The sequence below is a fragment of the Talpa europaea genome (assembly GCF_964194135.1).
Source record: "Talpa europaea genome assembly, chromosome: 3".
Taxonomy (NCBI): Eukaryota; Metazoa; Chordata; class Mammalia; order Eulipotyphla; family Talpidae; genus Talpa; species Talpa europaea.
This window is the reverse complement of record NC_140069.1, coordinates 32,215,400-32,240,579: the sequence shown is the minus strand read 5'-3', so window position 1 is coordinate 32,240,579 and position 25,180 is coordinate 32,215,400. Positions and strand designations below refer to the sequence as shown.

The 25,180-nt window shown below is 43.8% G+C and overlaps 1 protein-coding gene across 1 annotated transcript in view; it reads right to left on the bottom strand.

The window, feature by feature from the left end:
• Positions 1-3,911, bottom strand: part of VIRMA (vir like m6A methyltransferase associated) — a gene marked incomplete at both ends in the record, with an annotated part of 55,921 nt that extends 52,010 nt beyond the window's left edge. Inside the window, one exon of the mRNA XM_084230131.1 lies at positions 3,849-3,911. Within this exon, the coding sequence (XP_084086257.1) occupies positions 3,849-3,911 (63 nt within the window). The remainder of the gene's footprint in view (positions 1-3,848) is intronic.
• Between the last annotated feature and the right edge of the window lie 21,269 nt (positions 3,912-25,180).

Sequence of the window (25,180 nt, the reverse complement as noted above, 5' to 3'; positions counted from 1 at the left end):
CACCAGAGACAGAGTGGGGAGCAGAACAGATCTACTGAAATACACCACTGAGGGGAGCAGCGGGGCAAGACAGAGAGGTCTGCTGTACCACATGGGTTAGCTCCCTGGCTGGGGATTGAACTCATGCTACAGTGGCTTGTGTTAGCTTGCTAGCACTGAGACTTTAATCCCTGCACCACCAGGGAGGCCCTAAAGGACTTTTTTTAAAGAAAGCTGTTAGGGACTGCTGAGATAAAGAAAAGTGGAACTGGTAAAGCCTTTGCTTTTCTGCATAACATTTTCTGATTTTTCTACAATGAATTTAAAATTTAATAAAATAACTTAGTTTATATAGATATATATTTTTAAAGATTTATTTATTTATACAAGAACCAGAGTACAGCCAGATGCACGGGAGGGTGAGAGGATTCACCAGAGACAGGGTGGGGAACAGAACAGGCAGACTGACGAAATACAATGCTGAGGGAAGCAGCAGGCAAGACAGGAGAGTCTGCCGCGACATGTGGGACCCTCCCCGGCCGGCTATGATCGACCCAGCACTGCAAAGGCTGCCAACAGCTTCACAGCGCTGCGCTCAACCACCTGCGCCACCAGGGGAGGCCCCTTAGTTTATATTTTTAAAGAAGTGGCATACAAACCACAAACATAATTTAAAATTCATTTAGTACTACTTAAGCCCCTTTAAATATTCTCCTTGTGAAAGCTGAATAAAAGTCTGTCTTTCCCATCAGCTTACAAATTCCTTCAAAAGTAAGGACAGTGGGTTTTGGTTTTTTGGTCCTGATACTTGTACTGCCCCTCTAGAGCTATATACCTCACCTTCAAAAGTATTTTTTATATGTAAATGTTAAAAACATTCCCAGCTTCTTAGCACAAGCATGTATCACTCTACACATCAAAAATTAAAATTATCTTGTTCCCATCAAACCTGCTTCCAGACTTTTTTATTACTATCAATGAGAACTACTAGTTCTCTAGTTTCTGAAATGAAAATTCTAACTATTCTTTCTCTCTGGCACAATCAACTGCCGTCCTATCAATACTATATCCAAAGTTTACCTTATACCTACCCCATCCTACTTAATCCCACTGGAACATGGCATAACACAGCTTTAGAGCTAGACAATGTGTTTTGGCGAGTCTTAATTCAACTGCCACTTTAGGAAAGTTAGTCTCTCATGCCCCTTTCACTTTTCTATTAAAAGGAGAAAAATCTTTCAAAAATCATGGAAGTACTAGAGACAATGTATTTAATTTACCAAAGCTCTGTGCTTTGCACCAAATAATCATTCAAAAAGGGCTAAAAAGATGACTGCCCATCTGCTAACCTGAGTTGGTTTTTGCTTTTTTTTTAAGATTTATTCTATTTATTTATGCATACAAGAGCTGGGGTGTAGGCCAGAGTTGTACGGGGGTGAGAGGATTCACCATAAACAAGAGTGGGGAACAGAACAGGCAGACTAACTGAAATATACTGCTGAGGGGAGCATTGGACGAGACAGGAGAGGTCTGCTGTACCATGTAGCTTAGCTCCCTGGCCAGGGATTGAACTTGTGCTGCAGTGGCTGCTAACAGCTTCACAGTGCTGACACTTAACTCCTTGCACCACCAGGGAGGCCCGTTTTCTCATTATGTCTCACTATTTCTTCTTGACTTGCCACGTCAAACTTTTCTGAACCATTTTAGCTATTATTGCTCAATTAATCAACCTAATAAATTTTACAAATCATATAATGCCTGCTCAAAAACTACCCAGTATATATGCCTTTACTATACATTCGAGGAACTCCATGATTTGGCTTCAAACTGCTCTTCGGATGCCACTTCGCACTCCTAGTTTTGGCATAGCCTGAAGGTGTGGAAAGCACACCAAAGAATACCTGTAGTATTCCTGTTTACTATAGTGTAATATTTCTTCTTCCACCAAAGACCAATTCATATGCTGCCTACCTTGTTAAAGTTTTCCCTGATAGCCTAAAATGAAAAGTGAGCTCTCCCTCATCTGAAATCACAGTCTTCAGTTGTACCACCAAGGAGTGGTAAACACTGATTGGGGTCCTAATGTCAGACACTGGTGGGCATTTTTGGAAACAAAGGGACAAACTCCAAGAAACCACCTCCAAGCTCATCACCTCCTAACTCAAATCATTATTTTGTGGGCCCAATCTCCAATACTTAGCTATAAACTCCTTGAGAAAAAGCATACCCATATTCCAAATGCCCCAGAAGCCCCTAATCCTCCTCCTCCAAGTCTCAGTTCAAATGTCATCTCTACTTGAGTCTTCTCCAATCATTGCCAGAAGGTATTTACTCTCCTCCTCCTCAATGTTTGTCTAAGAATGGATTAAGAAATACCAGATTCTTAAGTATACAATAAGTGAACAAATGCCAATTTTCCTAAACTAATACTATTTAACTAATTCATCACAGGTTACTTCTGACCCAACTACTGCCTGCATTATGTATTATCTAAAACCTAGCTGGAATGACAAAATATAGTAACTACACAGAGCTAATTGACTCACATGAAATGAGAGACCATAAATTAATTCAGTTAGTAAGATATGCTAAAGTTTCCGAATTTTTGACTTTTACAAACATATAGACCATTTGTTAAAATAATTACAAGACCAAGATTGTCATTAAGATACAGCCACTATCTATCCAACAGCATCGCTTTCTTGGAATAAAGAATAGTTCTCTAGGGCTTCCCTGGTGGCGCAAGGGGTTGAGCACCGCACTGGGAATCAATCCACAGCCTCTGCAGCACAAGTTCGATCCCCAGCCAGCCAGGGAGCAACCCACATGGCAAGCAGACCTCTCCTGACTCTCCCGCTGCTCCCCTCAGGAGTGTATTTCAGTCTGCCTGTTCTGTTCCCCATTCTGTCTCTGGTGAATCCTCTCACCCTCCACCATCTCGGGTCTGAACCCCAGCTCTTATATGCAGAAATAAATAAATAAATCTTTAAAAAAAAAAAAAAGAATAGTTGTCTAAACTGATTAAGCTTACAATGAAAGAGAAGTGTGAATTCTGTTAGGGTTTGTTTTTGTTTTATTTTTTTTAATTTCTCTATGAACTTCTCATGTTCATTTTTGGTCGGCTTTGGGAAACCTCTAAATCACTTAGCTATTCAATTCACGTATAGCAGAACCAGTCACACGGTCAGGGCCGCTCAAATTATCACAGCACGATTATTAACACCCTACCCCTGGCCCTCAAAACGACGATACATCTGTCTTTTCTGACCACAGTTTGAACTACAGTTCTCTTTAGTCTCCCCTGCTCGCAAATATACTCCACGCAAAGACCGTTCCGTGTAAGCAGTGCATGTCCTAATGTGTGAGACCTTTTCCAAAATGTAAGCATTAAAGTTTCTGGGGAAACCAGGGAACGCCGAAATCCCAAATCCAATAAAAGTCACAGCTTGGCAATTTAAATCCCATCAGAAAAGGAGAGAGAGTCAGGCATCACGAAACCAACGTAGCTGCTCTGTCAGCTGCACTGCTGTCAAACACTACCTGCCCAAGACTCCTCCCCAACACCCCCTGAAGTAAACCTTGGAACTCTGATCCTTTTCAAATGAAAGGAATCACAACAACAAAAGTAATGCTAGCACGGCAGCCAACTCGACCAAAAACAAGGGACCTCAGGGAAAGTCGGAAAAGGAGGGGGGCCACCGCCGCCAGCCCTCAGACGCGTCCCCGTACCCAAGCTGGGGGAGGGGGCGTGTATAAGAGGAATGAAAGAGACAATCAGCAGAAGGTAAAGTCGATGCACGCCAAGCGATATTTTTGTAAGGATCCCCAAGTCAAGCAGCAGAGTGGGAACCTTAACCGGGAAGCCTTACCTCAGCGCTCGGGTGTTTAAAAGTATCTAAAAATAGCAGCTCCATGGCCGAGTCCACCGCCATGTTTGCCGCGGGCGGGGGACAGGGGGAAGACTTCCGGGGCAGCCCTCCAACCTGGGCTCCAGGGGCTTGAGAAAGGGAGCGACGACAGCACTTCCGGTGACCAGGGCGCATGCGCCTCAAGATTCGACCAATCCGGACGCGTCTTGCGGTCCGGAATCCCGGGCCCCGCCTTCTCCAGCGCGGCGGAGGGCGCCCTCAGAGCGTGGAAAGGGGCGGAGGGAGAGCAGGAGGGGACTACGGAGTCCCCAGGGGTCCAAATCATGTGGTTTCCCCGCGTTACTGAGCCACGACGGCCTCAGGGGGGCTTAGCACTGAGCTGGCTTTGGAGAGGGTGGAGGAGGGGTGGAAAACGCTGCCAAGTCTGGATATCCCGCCCAGAGAACCTTCCCGTTAGCAGCCTTTCGAGGGCTGCAGAGGAATAAGTGCAATGAGCAAAATTGAAAAGACGTTTTTTAATATTTTTTAAAAGAAAAAAGAAACTTGTCTTAAATCAAGGGTATATTTTGGTTTCTCCTCTGCAAAGTGTCAGTAGTAATACCTAGCCCACACGTCTGTTTGAGAGTTATTTGAAAACAAATTGGAGAAATGGTGTAACGTGGAATGCCATGAACAGTAAAAATGTAGCGTGAAAAGTGAGTTTGTTGATGAGCACTGGAGCAACTGTAATAATACACAGCTGATTTGGTAATCTAAGTTGGAATAAGCACTTGGGAAAACAATTATGAAATATCTTGTAAAATTAAATGTGCCTACAACGTTTCTAGGAAAAATTCTTGCACATGTGTTCAAAGAAATAGATAAGACACTATTTCAACTAGTTGAAAACAAATCTAAACATTTGTCATTAACAGGAAGCAGTAAGTAAACTTTGCATCTGTTCAGCTCAAGTCCTAAGTAAACTTTGCATCTGTTCAGCTCAAGTCCTATTGTTTATCCTATCCTTTTTCCAGATGAGTCAAGATGATTAGATGAATTTATGACTGAGTGGTACCCCACCAACCCACACACAGTACACCTTGGACTTCATGGTATTGTCACTACTTTAAGCACATATTTGGGATTGTGTATACCCAAAGGCATTCCCATGCCTTGTTCTGAAATTTGGGACTCTGGAGCATAAATACTTCTACATACTGAATCACTTAAAATTGGTGACAGCAGAAGAGGTAGATGAGATTTGAGACCAGAGTATTAGTAGCATTTCTTTAGAAGGCAATTTAAAGGTGTAGTGCCAGCAAGGCATGCGACAAGTCTCTGGATTCAGGAGATTTCAGAGATCAGTAAAGGAGAGTCCTGGAACCCTCAGTTGCTTTTTCAGGCTTTTAATGATCTGTCTGGGGTTGGGGGGCGGTCTTTAAAACCTGTTTGTGGAGTTAGTCAGGACATCCTTCATCCCACCAACATTTCTACATCATTTGTAGAGAGGCAACTAGGTGCAGGGCAGACAGCTGGGCTGGGCCAGAGGCTGGCAGGCCTCCCAGTCCCTGCAAAATCTTTACTCTCTCTGGGCTCACTCTGATGTTCTGGACTGGTCTTTTCATCGCATAGCTGCTCCTCCCACCCCCCAAACCCCACACCACACCACCAATAGCCATTTTTTTTTCTGCGCAGTCTCTTGAGTGATGCTGCCCTTATATCACTGACCTCCTAGGCACAGGTGTGCATACTTACACATGCCCACACCATACTCCAGGTGTCCACCATTAGGCATGCATACCCGGAGCCACGCTCCCAAATGCCCCCTGCATTCAAGGCTGCAGGTGATAGCCACAGAGGCCAGCAGCATAAAAGCCTGACCAATCTTCATTTACCCTACAAAATGTATCTGCAAATCAGCTTCTGGGACACTTTACAGCTGACTCTTTGGCCACGTGACAAATGACTGGAAACTTTTGTTATCATGCTCATTAGCACACAAATTGGCCAAACATGGAGAAAACTAAATGGGAAGTATCACCTTGCTTGTGGGAAAATCAGGGCAACAACTTCTTTTCCTCAATTGTCAGAGAAAAGCAGTTGAACACACATTTTTTAAATTCCAATTCCAGATGGACACACAAACATAAATTCAAAAATAAGGAGTGACCACAAAATATTTGATGAAGACACAGGGCAAGGCAGCAGGGTCTCTGATGAGGAAGTTCCTGACCACCTTCCCTGGAAGAGTATGAAACTCTAATCCAGGGTTGTGGATTTGAGTCTGATGTTGGGCAGTGTATTGCCAGTAGAGGGTGTAGCAGAGGAAGGGAGGGGAGGGAGGAAAGAAAGGGAATTTAAGGGGCCTCCCTGGTGGCGCAGCGGTTGAGCGCTGGGTTGCAAAGCTGCCCGCAGCCTCTGCAGCACTGGTTCGATCCCCGGCCGCTCCCCGGCCTCCGGAGGAGGGTCCCACATGGCGCACAGACCTCTCCTGCCGCCCACTGCTCCCCTCAGCAGTGTACTTCGGTCCTTCTGCCTGTTCTGCTCCCCACTCTGGCTCTGGTGAATTCTCTCACCCTCCAGTGCTTCTGACTGTACCCAGTGCTTGTATAAACAAAACAAACAAATAAAAACATGCCTCTATTAAAAAAAAAAAGGGAATTTAATATGTGCTATTGAAACCCATTGCCCATAATCTGGTCTGGATCCTGGTATGGCCCTGATCTGAGGCTTGGCTTTACTCAGATTCAGCAGGAATACTGCCATCATGGCCAGCGGTTTAGTATAGCTGGTAGAGCATGAGACTGAATCCCATAGAGCTGGGTTTGAGCCCCTTGAAATTTGGGTGTTTGTTTAATCATTTGAGGTCCTTAAAGGGGGTACTGGGACAGCATCAGGAAAGGAACAGGAAGACGGAAGGGGAGATGAGGGGCACAGAAAATAGGTGGGAGTGGGAAGGGGAGGAGAGGGGTTGCTGCTGCCACCTGAGCCTGTGTGAGCTCGTACACTGGGGAGAGACACATGGGGTGGCTGACAATGGAAACCCTTTATCTTGATTTTTGATTTTGCTTCTTTCTACCTAGACATGTCTGATACTTTTTTCCCCTTTTCTATGATTCCCTGCCAGAAGGTGCTTTAGACTTATGGCAAACTTCCGGACCTCAGCGGTCACGCTTCAGGCAAACTGACCGGACATTTATCCACAAGGGGATGGGTAATTTGGGGGAGTTTAATGGGGAAACTATAAACCTTTCTTTTCCCTCTCTATGCACACTAATCCTATTGAACTGTCAGGCTTTCCTAGTGACATAGGGGTTAAGTCGCAGCACTATCATGCTATAACTGCTATGGTCTGAGTTCAATCCCCCACCAGGGAGGTGACCCACATATGGTGCAGCAGACCTCTCCTGTCTCGCCCACTGCTCCCCTCAGCAGTGTATGTGAGTAGATTCGCCTGTTCTGTACCCCATTCTGTCTCTGGTCAATCTTCTTACCGCCCCACACCTCTGGCCTACACCCCAGTTCTTATATGCATAAATAAATAAAAATAAATCTTTAAAATATATATGCTTTGTCTTTTTGTGGTGGATGGCAGAATCCCTGTAGTGTGCAAGTCTGGGTGTAGGGTAAGGTAAAAATCAGGCTTTTCTGCCCTCCCGCCATCAGGAATAGATGAGGGAACCCTGTGATCCTGAATGCATGCCTGATGGCGGGCACCTGAAGTGGGTACACCTGGGCCAAGACTGTGCTTTTAAGGGCAGTGTCACAGGGACGCCAGAAAAAGCCATGAGAAGTCGAAAGAGAAGCCGAAAGAGAAGCTGAAAGAGAAGCCAAGAGAGAAGCAAGAGAAAAAGAAGCCGGGAGAAGGCCTGAGAGCCCAGAGTTAAGACCTGCTGGGGGCTGGGAGACCTGCCAGCCTCCCGGCCACCCAGCACCCTTGCCTGCCGTGTACCTGGTAACCCCAATAAAAGACCTGCTAAAGTCACTAAGGACTCTGACTCCTCCTTTACCCGGTCTACATGGGATCAGAAAACCTGCACTGTGTCCATTCCTGCCTCCACACTGGGGTTCCCGGAATATCCTTCAGTGTACACACTAACAACTTCAGATAAGTAAGTACAGTTGACCTTTGAACAATGTGAGAGTTAGGGGCTCTAACACCTCCCCCCAAACCAAATTGCCAGGATGCACCAATTCTTTAGAGTTGGCCCTCTGGGTTCCAAAATCCCGAGTTCAGTTGAATTCTTGAATGTGGAACTGAGGAGATAGAGAGCCAACTATACTGATAAAAAGTCAAGTTTAAGTGGACCTGCACGGTTCAAACCCATCTTGTTTAAGGGTCAATAATACATATTTCCTGCCCCCCCCCATCTTGGCTCTGCCTACCCCTCAGTAGCTTTGATATTCTACCATTTGTGACTTCAGAGTGGTGCAGAGGTTAAGCTCCAGTGTCCAACCAATTTATTGCCCTCATTTATTAACTGTCAGTATCCCCTTTCTAGCCTTTGAGCTTCTTCCAATGTGGTGATTATATCTTGTACACCAATAGTTCCCCAGTACCTGACTGTAAGGTAAGGTAAAAAAGTATCAGGCTTTTCTGCTCTCCTGCCATTAGGATTGATGATGGATCCCTGCGGTCCTGAATGCATGCCTGATGGCAGGCACCTGATGTAGGGTGTGCGCATATGTAAGTTGGATTCACCTGAGCTGAGAGACTGGGCTCATAACAGCGGTGTCACGGGATGCCAGAGGAGCAGAACCATAGAAGAGAACAGCAGAGAAACAGAAGCCACGAGAGAATGCCCGAGAGCCCAGAAAGAGCAAAGATTGGCGGGGTGGGGTGGTGGTGGGGGGGTTGGCTAGGAGACCTGCCAGCCTCCTGAAGCCGCCCCCCCCACCCTGCTGTGTACCTGGTAAACACAAATAAAAGCCTGAAAAGCCACGGAGGGATCCACGACTCCCCTTCTTTACCCTGTCTCCTGGGATCATAGAGATCCTGCACTCTGCACTGTGCTTCCCGCTGTTACACTGACAAACACCAAACACTCAAAAATGTTTATCGAATGAATTATTTTTCCACTATTTCCAATAATATATAGAACAATATATAATAGACAAATAATTTATATAAGAATTACATATGTGTGAATGTTTTATGTATCAGATGGTTGGATTATACTGTTAGCCTTTCTTTCTGTCCATTTTGCTCATTGGATTGCAAACTCCCCCAGATCAGTAATCTGTAAACAGAAACAAAGTAGGTATTCCTGCTTTTTCAGCTGGAGTATCTTTCCTTCTTTGATTTGCTCCACCTTGCAATAAAAAGCAATTTGAAGAAAACAAAAGTTGTCTCTACTGTGAAAAGCAATTTATGCAAATCTGAATGCTTGCCAGGAGCAATTTGATAACAAGGCAAAGATGGTGGGAGAGAGCTAAGTGGCTAGCAAAGCAATGTTGCAATTATTTGGTAACAGAGGAGCTCCTTTCCAAGGTGACTGACATGCATTCAAGTACACAGAACAGGAGGAGGGTCTGAGTGAACTGCCAAGCATTTCACCCTCTCCAGAGACCAAGTACTGTCAAAAACAACATGTTTGGGAGCCTGGCAAACTGCCAACTACAAGAGTTCCTTCCACCAGCAAGAACACAAAGGGCCTTCCTTTTTCTTCCTCTCTGAGCACACTTATTAAAAGTAACAGCTGCCACCCTCCCTCCATGACACTTAATTGTAACTCCCTAGGCCAAGAGTTTGCTGCAATATTTCCATATCTGTAGGATAAGTAAAAAAGCATCAGTCTTTTCTGCCCTCCCGCCATTAGGATTGATGATGGCTACCTGAGATCCTGAATGCATGCCTGATGGTGGGCATCTGGAGGAGGATGTGGGCATAAATAAGTGGATACACCTGTGCTGAGAGACTGGCCTTACTTAAAAGGGCGATGTCACCGGGACACCAGAAAAACCACGAGAGCAGCAGAGAACAAGGCCACCAGAGAATGCCGGAGAGCCCAGACAGACTGAAGACTTGCTGGGGACTGGGAGGCCTGGCAGCCTCCCGGCCCCACAGCACCCCTGCCTGCTGTGTACTCAGTAAAATCCCAAAGAAAGCCTGCAAAAGTCACTGAGGGCTCCAGGACTCCTTCTTTACCCTGTCTGCTTGGATCATAGAAACCTGCTCTGTGTTCTCATGCAATATTATTCTTCAAAATGTGGCCCAGAGATAACTGAACGATTTGAGAAATGTAAAAAAGTATTACCTACACAATCTATCCTGAAATAAACACACCAATTAGTGTCACTCGTTCTGAAAGATTGAATGACCCCAGCTTTTTCCCAGCCTCTCTGGGATCCTGTTTAAAGAGGCAAACAGCCAAAACTCTGTGACTTAGTATTACTCTCAGATACAGAACTTGGACTATGTAGACTGTACACTTTATGTAAGGCTTACATTTGGTACTTCCCATTTGGTAATTGCTTTACTGTATTTAGCAGATCCCAAATCTCTCAAAGCATATTCCCTCAAGCAGCCCCATGGAAAAAGGATTTTGTGATCAAAAATAATTTGAGGAGGGCCTCCCCACTGGTGCAGGGGGTTGAGCACAGAGCTGTGAAGCTTTCTGCAGCCTCTGCAGCGTGGGTTCGATTCCCAGCCAGCCAGGGAGCTACCCACATGGTGCAGCAGACCTCTCCTACTCACCTGCTGCTCCCCTCAGCAGTGTTTTTGGTTTGTCTGCCTGTTCTGCTTCCCACTCTGTCTCTGGTGAATCCTCACACCCTCCCGTACCTCTGGCCTGTACCCCAGTTCTTATATAAAATAAATAAATCTTTAAAAAATAATAATTAATTTGAGGATTCCTATATACCCTATCTCACTCTTAGAGCTTCACTATGCATATTATAAGTTCTGAGACATAGAATAGAAGCTTTAACTTTTTAGAATTAACTGCTAGCAATTGTAACTTAATCTAAACATGCTTTTAACAACCTTGTTTGTATACTTTACTATTTCTATACTATGTAGGGCTAATGACACAAGCCTTATGGATTACTCTTTCTTTCAGCACTTTAAAAATGAAAGCATAGGGGCCTCAACGGTGGCACAGTGGTTGAGCGCTGGGTTGCGAAGCTGCCCGCAGCCTCTGCAGCGCCGGTTCGATCCCCGGTTGCTCCCCGGCCACCAGAGGAGGGTCCCACATGGCACGCAGACCTCTCCTGCCACCCGCTGCTCCCCTCAGCAGTGTACTTCTGTCCTTCTGCCTGCTCTGCTCCCCGCGTTGGCTCTGGTGAATTCTCTCACCCTCCCGCACTTCTGACTGTAGCCAGTGCTTGTATAAATAAATAAATAAATAAATAAATAAATAAATAAATAAATAAAAATCTTTAAAAAAAAAAAAAAGAGTTAAAAAAAAAATGAAAGCATAGGGGGCCCTCATTGGTGGCTCAAGGGATTAAGTCGCAGCACTATCTGTAGCAAATGCAGCACAAGTTTGATCCCTGGCCAGGGAGGTGACCCACATGCGCAGCAGACCTCTACTGTCTCCCCCACTGCTCCCCTCAGCAGTTGTATTTCAGTCAATCTGCCTCTTCTGTTCCCCACTCTGTCTCTGGTGAATCCTCTCACCCTGCACACCTCTGCCTGTACCCCAGTTCTTGTATGCATAAATAAGTAAATCTTGTTAAAAAGTGTCAGATTTTTCTGCCCCACACTCCAAACCCCAAAAACGACATCACTGTGGTGTTACTGTTAATTGAAATAGGGACTAAAAGCAAAAAGGTCACGAAAAAAGTTATTGAAATAATTCACAGGGGCCTCCTTAATAGCCTAGGGTTTAATTCTCAGCACTATCACCACTAGGGCCTGAATTCTCAGATGCTCAGCCAGGGAGCTAACCCACATGTGGTGTAGTAGACCTCCCCTATCTCACCCGCTGCTTCCTTTAGCAGTATATCTCAGTAAATCTGCCTGTTCTGCTCCCTTCCACTCTGTCTCTGGTGAATCCTATCAACCCCTGCACCTCTGGCTTACACCCTAGTTTGTTTTGAACCCTAGTTCTTCTATAAAAAAAAAAAAAAAGTTTCTAATGACTGGCATGAGCTCCTAGAACTCAACATGTACTTTTTTTTTTTAATAGAGGCATGTTTTTATTTATTTATTTGTTTGTTTGTTTGTTTTGTTTATACATGCACTGGGTACAGTCAGAAGCGCGGGAGGGTGAGAGAATTCACCAGAGCCAGAGCGGGGAGCAGAGCAGGCAGAAGGACTGAAGTACACCGCTGAGGGGAGCAGCGGGCGGCAGGAGAGGTCTGCGCACCATGTGGGACCCTCCTCTGGTGGCCGGGGAGCAGCCGGGGATCGAACCGGTGCCGCAGAGGCTGCGGGCAGCTTTGCAACCCAGCGCTCAACCGCTGCGCCACCGGGGAGGCCCTCAACATGTACTATTGACACTAAAGTTCTGATCTATACCAATGACAGAGATGAGAGGGGACAAGATGAATTAACAGATTCAGCTGTTTTAATAAAGTTTTTGGGGCCTCCCTGGTGGCGCAAGGGGTTAAGCACCGCACTATGAAGCAATCCACAGCCTCTGCAGCACGAGTTCGATCCCCAGCCGGCCAGGGAGAAACCCACATGGCAAGGCAGACCTCTCCTGTCTCACCTGCTGCTACCCTCAGCAGTGTATTTCAGTCAGTTTGCCTGTTCTAGTCCCCGCTCTGTCTCTGGTGAATCCTCTTACCCCACTCTCTCCCGCATCTCTGGCCTGTACCTCAGCTCTTGTATAAATAAATAAATAAATCCTTTTTTAAAATAATAAAAAAATAAAGTTTTCAATTTTTATTTTTATTTAAATGTAAAAAGTCATGTTGAAAATTAAAATCTCAGGCAAAGGTTTTGTTTTGAACTCTGAGGTCCCAGATGTGATATTTACTGCCATCTGCTGGCAAAGGGGGAATAACTCTAGTCTTTTTACTGCAAAACCTACAAATTTAAATTATGGTCAATGGTATGTAGCCATCCACATGTCAATCACCTGGATAGTAATAGGGGGTCCTAGTCTTTATTATATACTCTAATTAATGTATCACTACCAGATAAAGGAACCTATAGACTTGCTACCAGTTGATCAAGCTTGTTGCCTTATCCTATTTTAATTCCACTATTAGAGAGCAGTTTTAAGACATCCTGAAGTTAACAGTTTCCTCACTTCTAAGATTGAAACAGTAATACTTTGCCAGTTGCTTTTACAAGAATGTTGTAAGAAAGATTGGAAGAAGGGCCTCCCTGGTGGCGCAAGGGTTAAAGACAGCACTATCAAGCTATCCGCAGCCACAGCAAGAGTTTGATCTCTGGGCAGGGAGGTGACCCACATGTTGCTGCAGACCTCCCCTGTCTCACAAGCTGCTCCCCTCAGCAGTGTATTTCAGTCAATCTCCATGCTCTGCTCTTCACTCTATCTCTGGTGAATTCTCTCACCCCCTACAACTCTGGCCTGTACCCCAGTTCTTTTATGCATAAATAAATAAATCTTTAAAAAAACAAAAAAATTAAAAGCATAGAAAGAAATATACCAAGGATCATGGTTGTGTGACTATGGATATCCTTTTTTTTTTACTTTTAATATTCTAATCTACCATTCCCCATGGTGTGTGAAACAGTTTAGTGGTTCTTCAAAAGTTAAACACAGAATTACCATATGACTCAGAAATTCTAGATATACCTAATACCTCCAAAGAAATGGAAACAGACGTTCAAATACTTACACACACATATTCACAGCAGCACTATTCCCAATAATTCAAAAGTGGAAACAACCCAAATGTCCATCAATTAATGAAATATGATAAATTGTGGTATACACATATACACATACACACAATACAAAGTGTATGCCATACAAACAAAATACTAGAGTATACTGCAACTTGAGTGAACCTGGAAAACATTCTGCTAAAGTGAAAGAAATCATAGAGCAAAAGACCACATATTGTATTACCCTATTTATATTGAATATCCAGAATAGGTAAATCCATCAAGTTAGAAAGCAGATTGGTAGTCACCATGGACTGAAGGGAGAGTGGGAAAGGGAATGACTGTATAATGGGTACAGGGTTTTTTGGAAGTGATGAAAATGTTTAGGAGAGAGATGAAAATGTGTTTGCACAGCACTGTGAATGTACTACAAGTCACTGAATTGTTCACTTAAAATGATTGATCTTGGGCCTCCCCGGTGGCGCAGCGGTTGAGCGCTGGGTTGCTAAGCTGCCCGCAGCCTCTGCAGCGCCGGTTCGATCCCCGGCTGCTCCCCGGCCACTGGAGGAGGGTCCCGCATGGCGCGCAGACCTCTCCTGCCGCCCGCTGCTCCCCTCAGCAGTGTCCTTCGGTCCTTCTGCCTGCTCTGCTCCCCGCTCTGGCTCTGGTGGATTCTGTCACTCTCCTGTGCATCTGGCCTGTACCCAGTGCTTGTATAAATAAATAAATAAACCCTAAAAAAATAAATAAATAAATAAATAAATAAATAAATAAAAACCTCTGAAAAAAAAAATAAAATAAAATGATTGATCTTATGTGACTCTTACCTCAAAAAAAAAAATGTTAAGGAAACCAAAATAATTGTTTCTTCCATGGAGAGAAAAAAAACCAGGAGGTAAGGGACCTGGGCAAGTCTATCTTGGCCAACTCTTTGGAACAGAGTGAAAATATCTAAATATTTCTAGTGACTGAATAATGTAATCTCCTGTTGAATGGATATGGCAAAAATTACTTTATTTTTTAAGAATATTTATTTATTTATGCAGAGAACAACTGGGATATAGGCCAGAGGCGCAGAGGGTAAGAGGACTCTGCAGAAACAGAGTAGGGAGCAGAACAAGTGGATCTCCTGAAATACACTGCTGAGGGGAGCAGCAGTGAGGTGCTCCAGGATGTGGCATAATTTAAACAATCTTATATGTTAGACACTATTTTTGTGTGATTATATTGGTGATTATCTTTGTAGCCTAACCTTTGAGTGCTTAATTCTACATTCTTTTTTTTATTGTGATAAAATAAACCTAACAAATTTCCTAACTACATTCTTGACAACGCTGGTTAGTTTTTTTTTTTTTTTTAAGATGTATTTATTTATTTATTTATTTATACAAGCACTGGGTACAGTCAGCAGCACAGGAGGGTGAGAGAATTCACCAAAGCCAGAGCAGGGAGCAGAGCAGGCAGAAGGACCGAAGTACACTGCTGAGGGGAGCAGCAGGTGGCAGGAGAGGTATGCGCGCCATGTGGGACCCTCCTCTGGTGGCCGGGGAGCAGCCGGGGATCGAACCAGCGCTGCAGAGGCCGCGGCGGGCAGCTTCACAACCCAGCGTTCAACCACTGCGCCACCGGGGAGGCCCTGGTTAGTATTTCTTTTATCATCTCCAATTTGAAAATGGTCTTAGTTTCTGTAGGGTTGATAAACATTAAAAGATTTTTCAAGTCATACACATATTATCACGTTTTAATATATTTAATTTATATTGATATAAGCACAATAAGAGGTAAAGTATGACCATTAGATATTTTTTTTCCTCTATTTTATAAACTTACTCAGTTTAATTCTTTAATTCACCTAGAGTTTGATTTCTTGTATGTTTGGTGTATTTTAGCAGCCTAACATCATACTAATTAGTTTTCTTTTTTTTAAATAATAAATTTTATTTTTATATTCCCCCATACAATTGCAAACCCCCCATTCTGACCCGAATCCCTCTCCTCCCGCCCCCCACCCCCCAAAAAGTGTCTCTGGTTCATAGTTTTATGTTGATTTTGATTTTTACTTTCTTATAGTTATTCATTTTCCTGGTCCCTTATTTAAGTTTTCTAGATTCCTGCTATGAGTGAGACCATCCGGTATTTTTCTTTTTCTTTTTGGCTTATTTCACTGAGCATGATCCCTTCCAGCGCCATCCATGTTGCTGCAAATTGCATGTGTTTATCTTTTTTGAATGCTGAGTAATATTCCATGGTGTATATGTACCACATCTTCTTGAGCCAGTCATCTATTTTTGGGCATTTGGGCTGTTTCCAAAGCTTAGCTATTGTAAATAGTGCTGCTATAAACATAGGGGTGCAGGTATTCTTTGGAATTGATGTTTCTGTGTCCTTTGGGTAAATACCTAGGAGTGGAATTGCTGGATCATATGGAAGCTCTATGTTTAGTAGGTCCAGAAATCTCCACACATCTCTCCATAGTGGTTGGACCAGTTTGCACTCCCACCAACAGTGCAGAAGAGTTCCTTTTTCTCCACACCCTCGCCAACATTTGTTGTTGCTAGTTTTTTTAATATGTGCCATTCTCACTGGTGTAAGATGGTATCTCTTGGTAGTTTTGATTTGCATTTCCCTGATTACAAGTGATGTTGAACATTTTTTCATATGTCTGTTGGCCATTTGCATTTCCTCTTCAGAGAAGTTTCTTTTTAGCTCTTCTGCCCATTTTTTGACTGGATTATTTTCTTTGTTGTTGTTGAGTCTCATCAGCTCTTTGCAGATTTTTGTGATCAGTCCTTTATCATTAGTGTTGTGTGCAAAAATGTTCTCCCAGTCGGTGGGGTTTCTCTTTGTTTTTGTTATTGTCTCTTTTGCTGTGCAGAAGCTCTTTAATTTGATGTAGTCCCAGCTGTTGATCTTTGCCTTCACTATCACTGCTTTGGGTGATGTGTCTGTAAAGATGTCTTTGATGTGAATATCACGTAGTGTTTCGCCTATATTTCCTTCTATGTATTTTATGGTTTCAGGTCTTATGTCTAGTTCTTTAATCCATTTTGAGTTGATTTTTGTGTATGGTGTGAGGTAGTGGTCAAGCTTCATTCTTTTGCATGTAGCAACCCAGTTTTCCCAGCACCATTTATTGAACAAACTTTCTTTGCTCCATTGCATAGTCTTTGCTCCTTTGTCAAAGATTAGTTGACCATAAATCTGTAGGTTTATTTCTGGATTTTCTATTCCATTCCATTGGTCTGTATGTCTGTTCTTGTTCCAATACCATGCAGTTTTGATGATTATGGCTTTGTAGTATAGTTTGAAGTCTGGGAGTGTGATGCCTCCATTTCCTTCTCTTTTTTTCAGTAGAGCTTTGGCTATTCGGGGTTTTTTGTGATTCCATATGAATTTCATCAATAATTGTTCTATTTCTTTGAAGAATGACATTGAAATTTTGATTGGAATAGCATTGAATCTGTATATATTGCTTTTGGTAGGATGGCCATTTTAATAATGTTTATTCTTCCAATCCATGAGCAGGGGATGTATGACCATTACATATTAATGGAAGAACTACATTTTTTTTACAAGCCTCCTCCCCCCACAACCCCTGTAAAACTGACCAATCCAGGATGCCAGTTGCTGGCTGGGTTCTAGGTGGAATGTTGGGGTTTGTTGTGGCTGGTGCATGCACAGTTACCAGGTAGAACCCTGTGGTGAGTCAGTGCCATGAGGAGCTGCCATCCTCTGTGGGTCTTGGCTTTGGGCTGATTCTTGGGAAGTTCAGTAAGGTGGTACTGGAGCTTCTGCCCACTGACTTGAGTCCACGGCTCATTCTCCAGCGCCTCCAGTGGGAGGCAGTGGTGTGCCCACTCTTCATCAGCTTAATAGTGGGTCTCTTATTGATATTCAGAATTGTTCAGTCTGTTAGAAGTCGACTTTATGTAAGACTTGAAAAGCAGCTCACAAAAACCCTAGCCGCACGGATCGAGGAAGAATGCCAACTCATTGATAAGGTTTATGCTGCTAAAAAGGAATATGCAGGGATCGAGACATCTTTAGAGAATGCCAGACTAGAGAAAGTCTCATTCAGTATAATCGGCCTTGTAGATGCTTACAGGATGATGATGAGAGCCAACTCACTTGTGGTGGACGAACTCAGTGCCCTGATTCAGGAACTAAAAGAAGAGGGAGTTACATCTTCAAAGCAACAAGAAGAGATGATGCAGATGCTGACAGACCTCAAGTCCCTGGAAGAGCTCGTGAGAATCATCAAATCACAAGGAGCCTTTCCAACCTTTCAGAAAGCAAAGAGCCAAACTCTGAAGTTGTCTCCCCTGGGACTGGACCTGGGTCTTAAAGCAGCCCTGTGCCCTCCCTTCCACTCAGGCCTTCTGCTGCAGGCTAGTCACTCACCACCTGAGGTACATGAGGTTGTGGGTGCAGGGGAGCCCTTCTTTTAGGCCTTAGTTCTACAACTTCACACATTGGACAGAGCCATCAACTTTTCAACCTACAGTAAATTAGAATTCCTAGAACACACCAAGAAATGTGTGACTTTATATATACTCAAAGAATGTTTAAATTATCAACAGCAATGAAAAATACCTATACTGAAAGAGATAATTCTTTTCAAAGGAAACTTCGACAACAGAACTTAGTTTACCAAAGGGGATGAGGGTGGGGAGGTGAGAGTATGGGTTGAGGGGGTCTAATGAAGAGTGGTGTTTGTTTTTTAAGTTTAATAAAAAAAAAATTTTAAAGATTTTTATTTATTTATGCATAAAAGAACTGGGGTGTAGCCCAGGGATCAAATTCATATCATAGTGGCTGGAAATAGCTTGATAGTGCTGAGGCTTTAATCCCTGCGCCACCAGGCAGGTCTTAATAAAAAAATTTTAATGAGGGCCTCCCTGATGGTGCAAGGGGTTAAGATGCAACCTACAAAGCTCTCCACAGCCACTGCAGCTCAAGTGTCCTCCCCAGCCATGGAGCCACCCACATGACGCAGCAGACCTTTCCTGACTCGCTCGCTGCTCCCCTCAGCAGTGTATTTCAGTCAATCCACCTATTCTGCTCCCCACACTGTCTCTAGTGAACCCTCTCACCCCCACACCTCTGGCCTGTACCCCAGTTCTTGTATGCATAAATCTTTTTTAAAAATTAATGAAAAATATATTTAAGGTAAGAAAATGCTGATTGGGGCCTCCCCGGTGGCGCAGTGGTTGAGCACTGGGTTGCGAAGCTGCCCGGAGCCTCTGCAGTGCTGGTTCGATCCCCGGCTGCTCCCCGGGCACTGGAGGAGGGTCCCGCATGGCGCACAGACCTCTTCTGCCGCCCGCTGCTCCCCTCAGCACTGTACCTCGGTCCTTCTGCCTGCTCTGCTCCCCGCTCTGGCTCTGGTGAATTCTCTCACCCTCCTGCGCTTCTGACTGTACCCAGTGCTTGTATAAATAAATAAATAAATAAATAAATAAATAAATAAATAAATAAGTCTTTAAATTAAAAAAAATGCTGATTAGATGAAATTGGAGCATGAGACTTGTATTGAAACAGGAAGGGCAGGAGGATGGGACACCAGGATAGACCAAAATACTACCCACCTGCCCAGGCTCTAAGACAAGAGAACTGCCAAAAAAAACAAAACAAAAACAAAACCCAAAATGTCAAAAACCAAAACCAAGGACTATAGCAATAAAACATCCATACAATAGGGGCCTATGGGCTATAGCCAATCAAGCGACAGGGCCTGATAAGAGGACAGGTCACTGTCTGTGTGTTCTCCCTTGTGCGTGAAATTGCAAAAGAACTCAAACTCTGGGAACAACTATCGGGTTTATTTTACAAACAAGGGGAAACAAAGAGCTCACTGTAGCCACAAGCGGCTGGCTATCTCACCCAAATAGTATCCACCAGAAGTACAAGCAGAGTGCCAGTCACCTGTCACCAGGCGTGCCAGTTTGCACTGCCCAGTAGTGATGGTCACTGCTAGTGCCCTGAGGTGATGTCAGAGACACCAAGTGTTTCAGCTCTTTGTGACACCAGGCCCGGAGCCTTTGGTGCTCCTTTCAGGTGATGTCAGAGACAGAAACAGAGGCGCAGTCTCTGACAGTCTTTGGCTTCTCTTTCCTCCTCGGAAGTTGGCTACTGCATGTGGCTTCTGGTTCTTCTTTCCTCTTTCTTCAGAAGCCAGAAACGGAGTCTTCACTTTCTCTCTTCAGAGGCTGGAACAGTCTTTCAGCTCCTGCTGACTCTGGCTTATATCCTCGTTCAGGGTGCCACACTCACAAGTCTGATTGGACCAATTTTCAGTCCTATGGCTGACTGGACCCTTCAGCACCAATCAGCCAATAGCTCAGAGCTGATTGGCCCACTTCATGATCCAAGAAGTAAAAGGGCAGTTGCTAGGCTCTGAGGAGCAACTGCCACAACTGACTAGAGGTGGAACAGCAGGGTGAACTGCTGCTACCTGTTCCTGCCTCTGAGGCGGCTGGTTTCAGTAACAGAATGACATTTGTGCGCGCTGTGTGGGACCCTCGCAGGTGGCCAGGGATCAAACCTGTGCTGCAGAGGCTGTGGGCAGCTTCGTAACCCAGCGCTCAACCGCTGCGCCACCGGGGAGGCCCCAGCACACTTTTGGAACATCATTGTCATAGCAATTGTAAATAACCAGATCCCAAGAAAAATGAGACTCCACTTGGAAGAGTAGGGAAAAGAGGAATACATCTTTTTATGGTTAAATCAATATTTAGGCAGTCCTACATAGCATATGCCTTACTATAGTAAGCAACCTCATAAATAATAGAAAAGTGAACTCAGCTAGCTTAATATAGGGAATTTGATGGATAGTACATAAAATGTCCAGAGGTAGGACTAGTTCTAAGTTTACCACTGAGGACAATTTTCTTGATTTTTATACACTGCCTTCTTTGTTATTGCCTTCCTTATAAATCTGGCTCTCGGGCCTCCCTGGTGGTGCAAGGAGTTAAGCACCGCACTATGAACCAGTCCGCATCCTCTGCAGCATGAGTTCGATCTCCGGCGGGCCAGGGAGATACCCACATGGCTGGGCAGACCTCTCCTGTCTCGCCTGCTGCTCCCCTCCGCAGTTTTTCAGTCAGTCTGCCTGTTCTGTTCCCTGCTCTCTCTCTCTCTGGTGGATCCTCTCACCCACCATCCCCTTCCCACACCTCTGGCCTGTATCCCAGCTCTTACATGCATAAATAAATAAATCTTTAAAAAATAATAATAAATCTGGCTCTCTTGGCACTACCAATATGGTAACCTTAAGTTTCTGAGATGACTTTCTTATTATTTCTTATTCAGCAGGAAAAAAAAAAACAAACAGTTCTCTTATCAGCATGCCCAGGAAAAATTTTAACTGGACTGTCTCTGTTACTTCTGATCCAATCACTGTAGCCTGTTAGTTGAAACATAATGAATGAGTTTTTAGCTCATAGGCTTCATCCCTGGATTCAAGAATGGAATCAGCCTCTTTAGAACTTTGGGATCCTGAAGTGAAAACAGGACAGGAGGAAGAAAAAGAAGGGGAATGTTGTGGGAAAACAACTGACAAAAGTCTACTACATAATCTATCTCAGATCCACAATATAAAATCCATCTTAATTTTTGTAGTCTAAATCCCAAATTCAGGTATACTTAATATTAAACCTAGAGGATGCTCCTCAAATGAAAAGCTCCTTTAATGAAATACATTTGGCCAATAGTATACTACACCAACATCTTAGAGATTCCCAATTTACATTAGTACAGTGATGCCTTTGAGAAATACTTGAACAGAGAGGCTGTTGGATATTGTCTAGTCAATTGTTTAAGAAACTTCTTTGACTCAAGAAACCTCATTTTTTAAAAAAGATGTATTTATTTATGCATACAAGAGCTGGGGTGTAGGCCAGAGGTGTGGGGGTGGGGTAGGGTGAGAAGATTTACCAGAGACAGAGTGGGGAGCAGAAGAGGTGGATTGACTGAAATACACTGCTGAGGGGAGCAGCGGGTGAGACAGGAGAGGTCTGCTGCTCCATGTAGGTCACCTCCCTGGTCAGGAATCAAACTCATGCTGCAGTGGCTGCGGGTAGCTTCAGAGTGCTGCATCTTAACCCTTTGTGCCACCAGGGAGGCCCCAAGAAAACTCTGAGTAATCCTGATGAACAACGATGGAACACTGGAACATATTGAAAAGACTGTCAATGCAAATGTCTGACATCTTCAGACTTGGCTCTGTCTTTCGTGGCTGCAACTGGTTTGTATTTAGTTGCCAAGTCAACAATTATAGAGCCAGGAGTGATTTAGCAACCATAAGATTTAGTGCTGTTTTACAATGTTTCAGTAATACGAGATTATTTTTTCATAATTTCATGAGCCTTTTATCTGCCAAAGACTGCCATGCCAAATCTTTTTCTATCTCCTCTACAATACTGTTGTTAGAAAGAAATGCATCAACATTAAATTGTTACCCTGGGAATGCAAATTGTTACTGGCACTGTGGCAGTGTAAATTTTAGAATCTAAAATCACAAGATTTGGCCTCCCTGGTGGTGCAAGGGGTTAAGCATCAGCACTATGAAGCTATCAGCAGACCCGAAAACATGAGTTAGATCCCAGCCAGGGAAGTAACCCACATGTGGCACAGCCTACCTCTCCTGTCTCTCCCGCTACTTCCCTTAGCAGTGTATTTCTGTCATCTGCCTGTTCTGTTCCCCACCCTGTCTCTGGTGAATCCTCTCAACCCCCCTGCACCTTTGGCCTGTACCCAAGTTCTTATATCCATAGATAAGTAAACCTTCAAAAGAAAGAGAGAGAGGGCCTCCCCTGGTGGCACAGCTGTTGAGTGCTGGCTGCGAAGCTGCCCACAGCCTCTGCAGCGCCGGTTCAATCCCCAGCCACCTAGAGGGTCCCACATGGTGCGCAGACCTCTCCAGCCACACCCACTGTTCCCCTCAGCAGTGTGTTTCGTCAGTCTGCCTGTTCTGTTCCCCACTCTGGCTCTGGTGATTTCTCTCACCCTCCCATGCTTCTGACTATACCCAGTGCTTGTATAAATAAATAAATAAATAAATCTTTAAAAAAAGAGAGAGAGAGAAAGAGAGAGACATGCACCCTTATAATAACTACAGCATTATTTACACTTGATAGGGACCTCCCTGGTGTCCTAGAGGTTAAGTCTCAGCATTACCACCATGAAGGTCTACCTGAGATGGCCTGAGTTAGTAATAAAATAATAAATAAGTAATAAAGTAATAAGTTGGGCCTCCCCGGTGGCGCAGCGGTTGAGCGCTGGGTTGCGAAGCTGCCTGCGGCCTCTGCGGCGCCGGTTCGATCCCCGGCTGCTCCCCGGCCACCGGAGGAGGATCCCACATGGTGCGCAGACCTCTCCTGCCCCCCGCTGCTCCCCTCAGCAGTGTACTTCAGTCCCTCTGCCTGCTCTGCTCCCCACTCTGGCTCTGGTGAATTCTCTCACCCTCCCGCGCTTCTGACTGTACCCAGTGCATGTATAAACAAAACAAACAAACAAATATAATAAATAAAAAAAAAAACATGCCTCTATAAAAAAATAAATAAATAAATAAATAAAGTAATAAGTTACTTCAGTTACAGTGATATGTTAGACTCAGCTTGTACTAGCTCATGAAAGTTTGTTGTTAATATTCAGGACTATTGTGAGAGTATTGTGGCAACAATGAGTATATTAACTTCTTATAGCTGCTGTGAAAAATTGCCACAAGCTGAGTGCTTTAAAACAACACCATTATCATGTTACAGCTCTACAGGTGTTATATCTAAAATTGGTTGTCAGGAATGCATTCCTTCTGAAGACTCTAGGGGAAAATCTGTTTCTAGCTTCTGGAGACTGTTGACATTCCCTGGACATACTGGAGAAGGAATTACCTTCCCGCATCTTAAGAGCCAGCAGCATAGCACCTTCAGTTCTATTCTCTCACTCTTTCTGAACTCGGCTTCTATCATCACGTCTCCTTTTCTTATAATCCAGGATAATATTTCTTTCTCTAAATCCCTAACTTAATCACATCAACAAAGTCAATTTTGCCACTTGAGGTAACACACAACTTCCTAGCATTAGGTTGTGAACATTTTCATGGAACAATTTTTCAGCCTTCCATAATGATCAATCTTCAAACTCTCAATGAGTACAAACTTGGTCTCAGACTCACTCCCAACACTCCATAGCAATAACTCTGAGTCAGTATAGGAATTAAAACCTATATTCATACCCTCAACCAATGATAAAATTATGCAATCATTCAACACATAAAGTTTTTTTATTAGCCATGTATTGTGCTGGACAAATACTGAAGGAAATGGGTACAGATTCTACCCTAATGGAGTTCGGCATTGATGGAGGAAGAGAAACACTAAACAGATAAATAAACCAATAAATACAATTAAAAATTAAGAGGTATGCTGGGAAGAAAACAGTTTTCATATGATATTCAGGTCCTTTAGACAGGAAAGCCCTGGTTGAAGGATAGAAGGATAGAAGACCAGTGAGGTGAAAAGTGAGAAAAAATGGTAATGGAGAATGAACCATGTGTGGGAAAACTCTAGGACAGGGCGAAATGCATAGGCGAAATGCATGGGGCTGAGAACTGCTTCATAGAGCTGTGTCTTAACCCATTGCACCACCAGGGAGGCCCCAAAACCTTGACTTGAAAGCAGAAAAGACAATAATAAAAGACAAATTATAAGCGCCACTAAATAAAATGTAGTTGACATTGGTGCATTTAAGAATAATGCAATGCAATATTAATCAAACATGAAACACGAACCAAAATAGAAACAGCAATTCTGGCAGAAATGCTACTGCTATCACATTTTCCAATACTTTCAAACAGGTCAAATTGTGCCCTTTTTACTCAGTTAAAGTGCTTCTGTGTTAAATGTTGCCCTTTTAACTAGTAATCTCCATGAATCTAGCATCAATGTATTTAACAAATTCTTGGGCAGACTGGATGCCAACTGCGCTTTTAAAATGAAAGTAATAGGGCCTCCCTGGTGACACAAGGGGTTAAGATGCAACCTATGAAGCTATCAGCAGCCACTGCTGGGTTAAGACACAGCACTATGAAGCAATTTGCAGCCATAGCAGCACAAGTTCGATCCCCGACCAGAGAGGTGACCCATGTGGCTCAGCAGACCTTTACTGCCTCTCCCATTGCTTCCCTCAGCAGTGTATTTCAGTGAGTCTGCCTGTTCTGTTAGGGAGATATGTTATCTTATATTGATATAAGATCGGTTACCTTTTCATTTTGATGAATTTTATGGTTTTCTTCACAGTGCAGGTGTTTTTTAGGTTGATTCACTGCTCTCTCTGGTAAATCCTCTCACCCCCCACACCTCTGGCTTGTACCCCAGTTCTTACATGCATAAATAAATAAATCTTAAAAAAAAAGATTCCACATATAAGTGAAATCATACAGTATTAGTTTTGATTTAGGAAAGAATTTAATGTGAACACAAAAACTTCAAAACAGTTTTATTCTTGGGCCTCTCTGGTGGCACAAGGAGTTAAGTCTTAGCACTATGAAGCTATCAGCAGCCATCAAGCTACCAGTATGCAGCATCAGTTTGATCCCCAGCCAGAG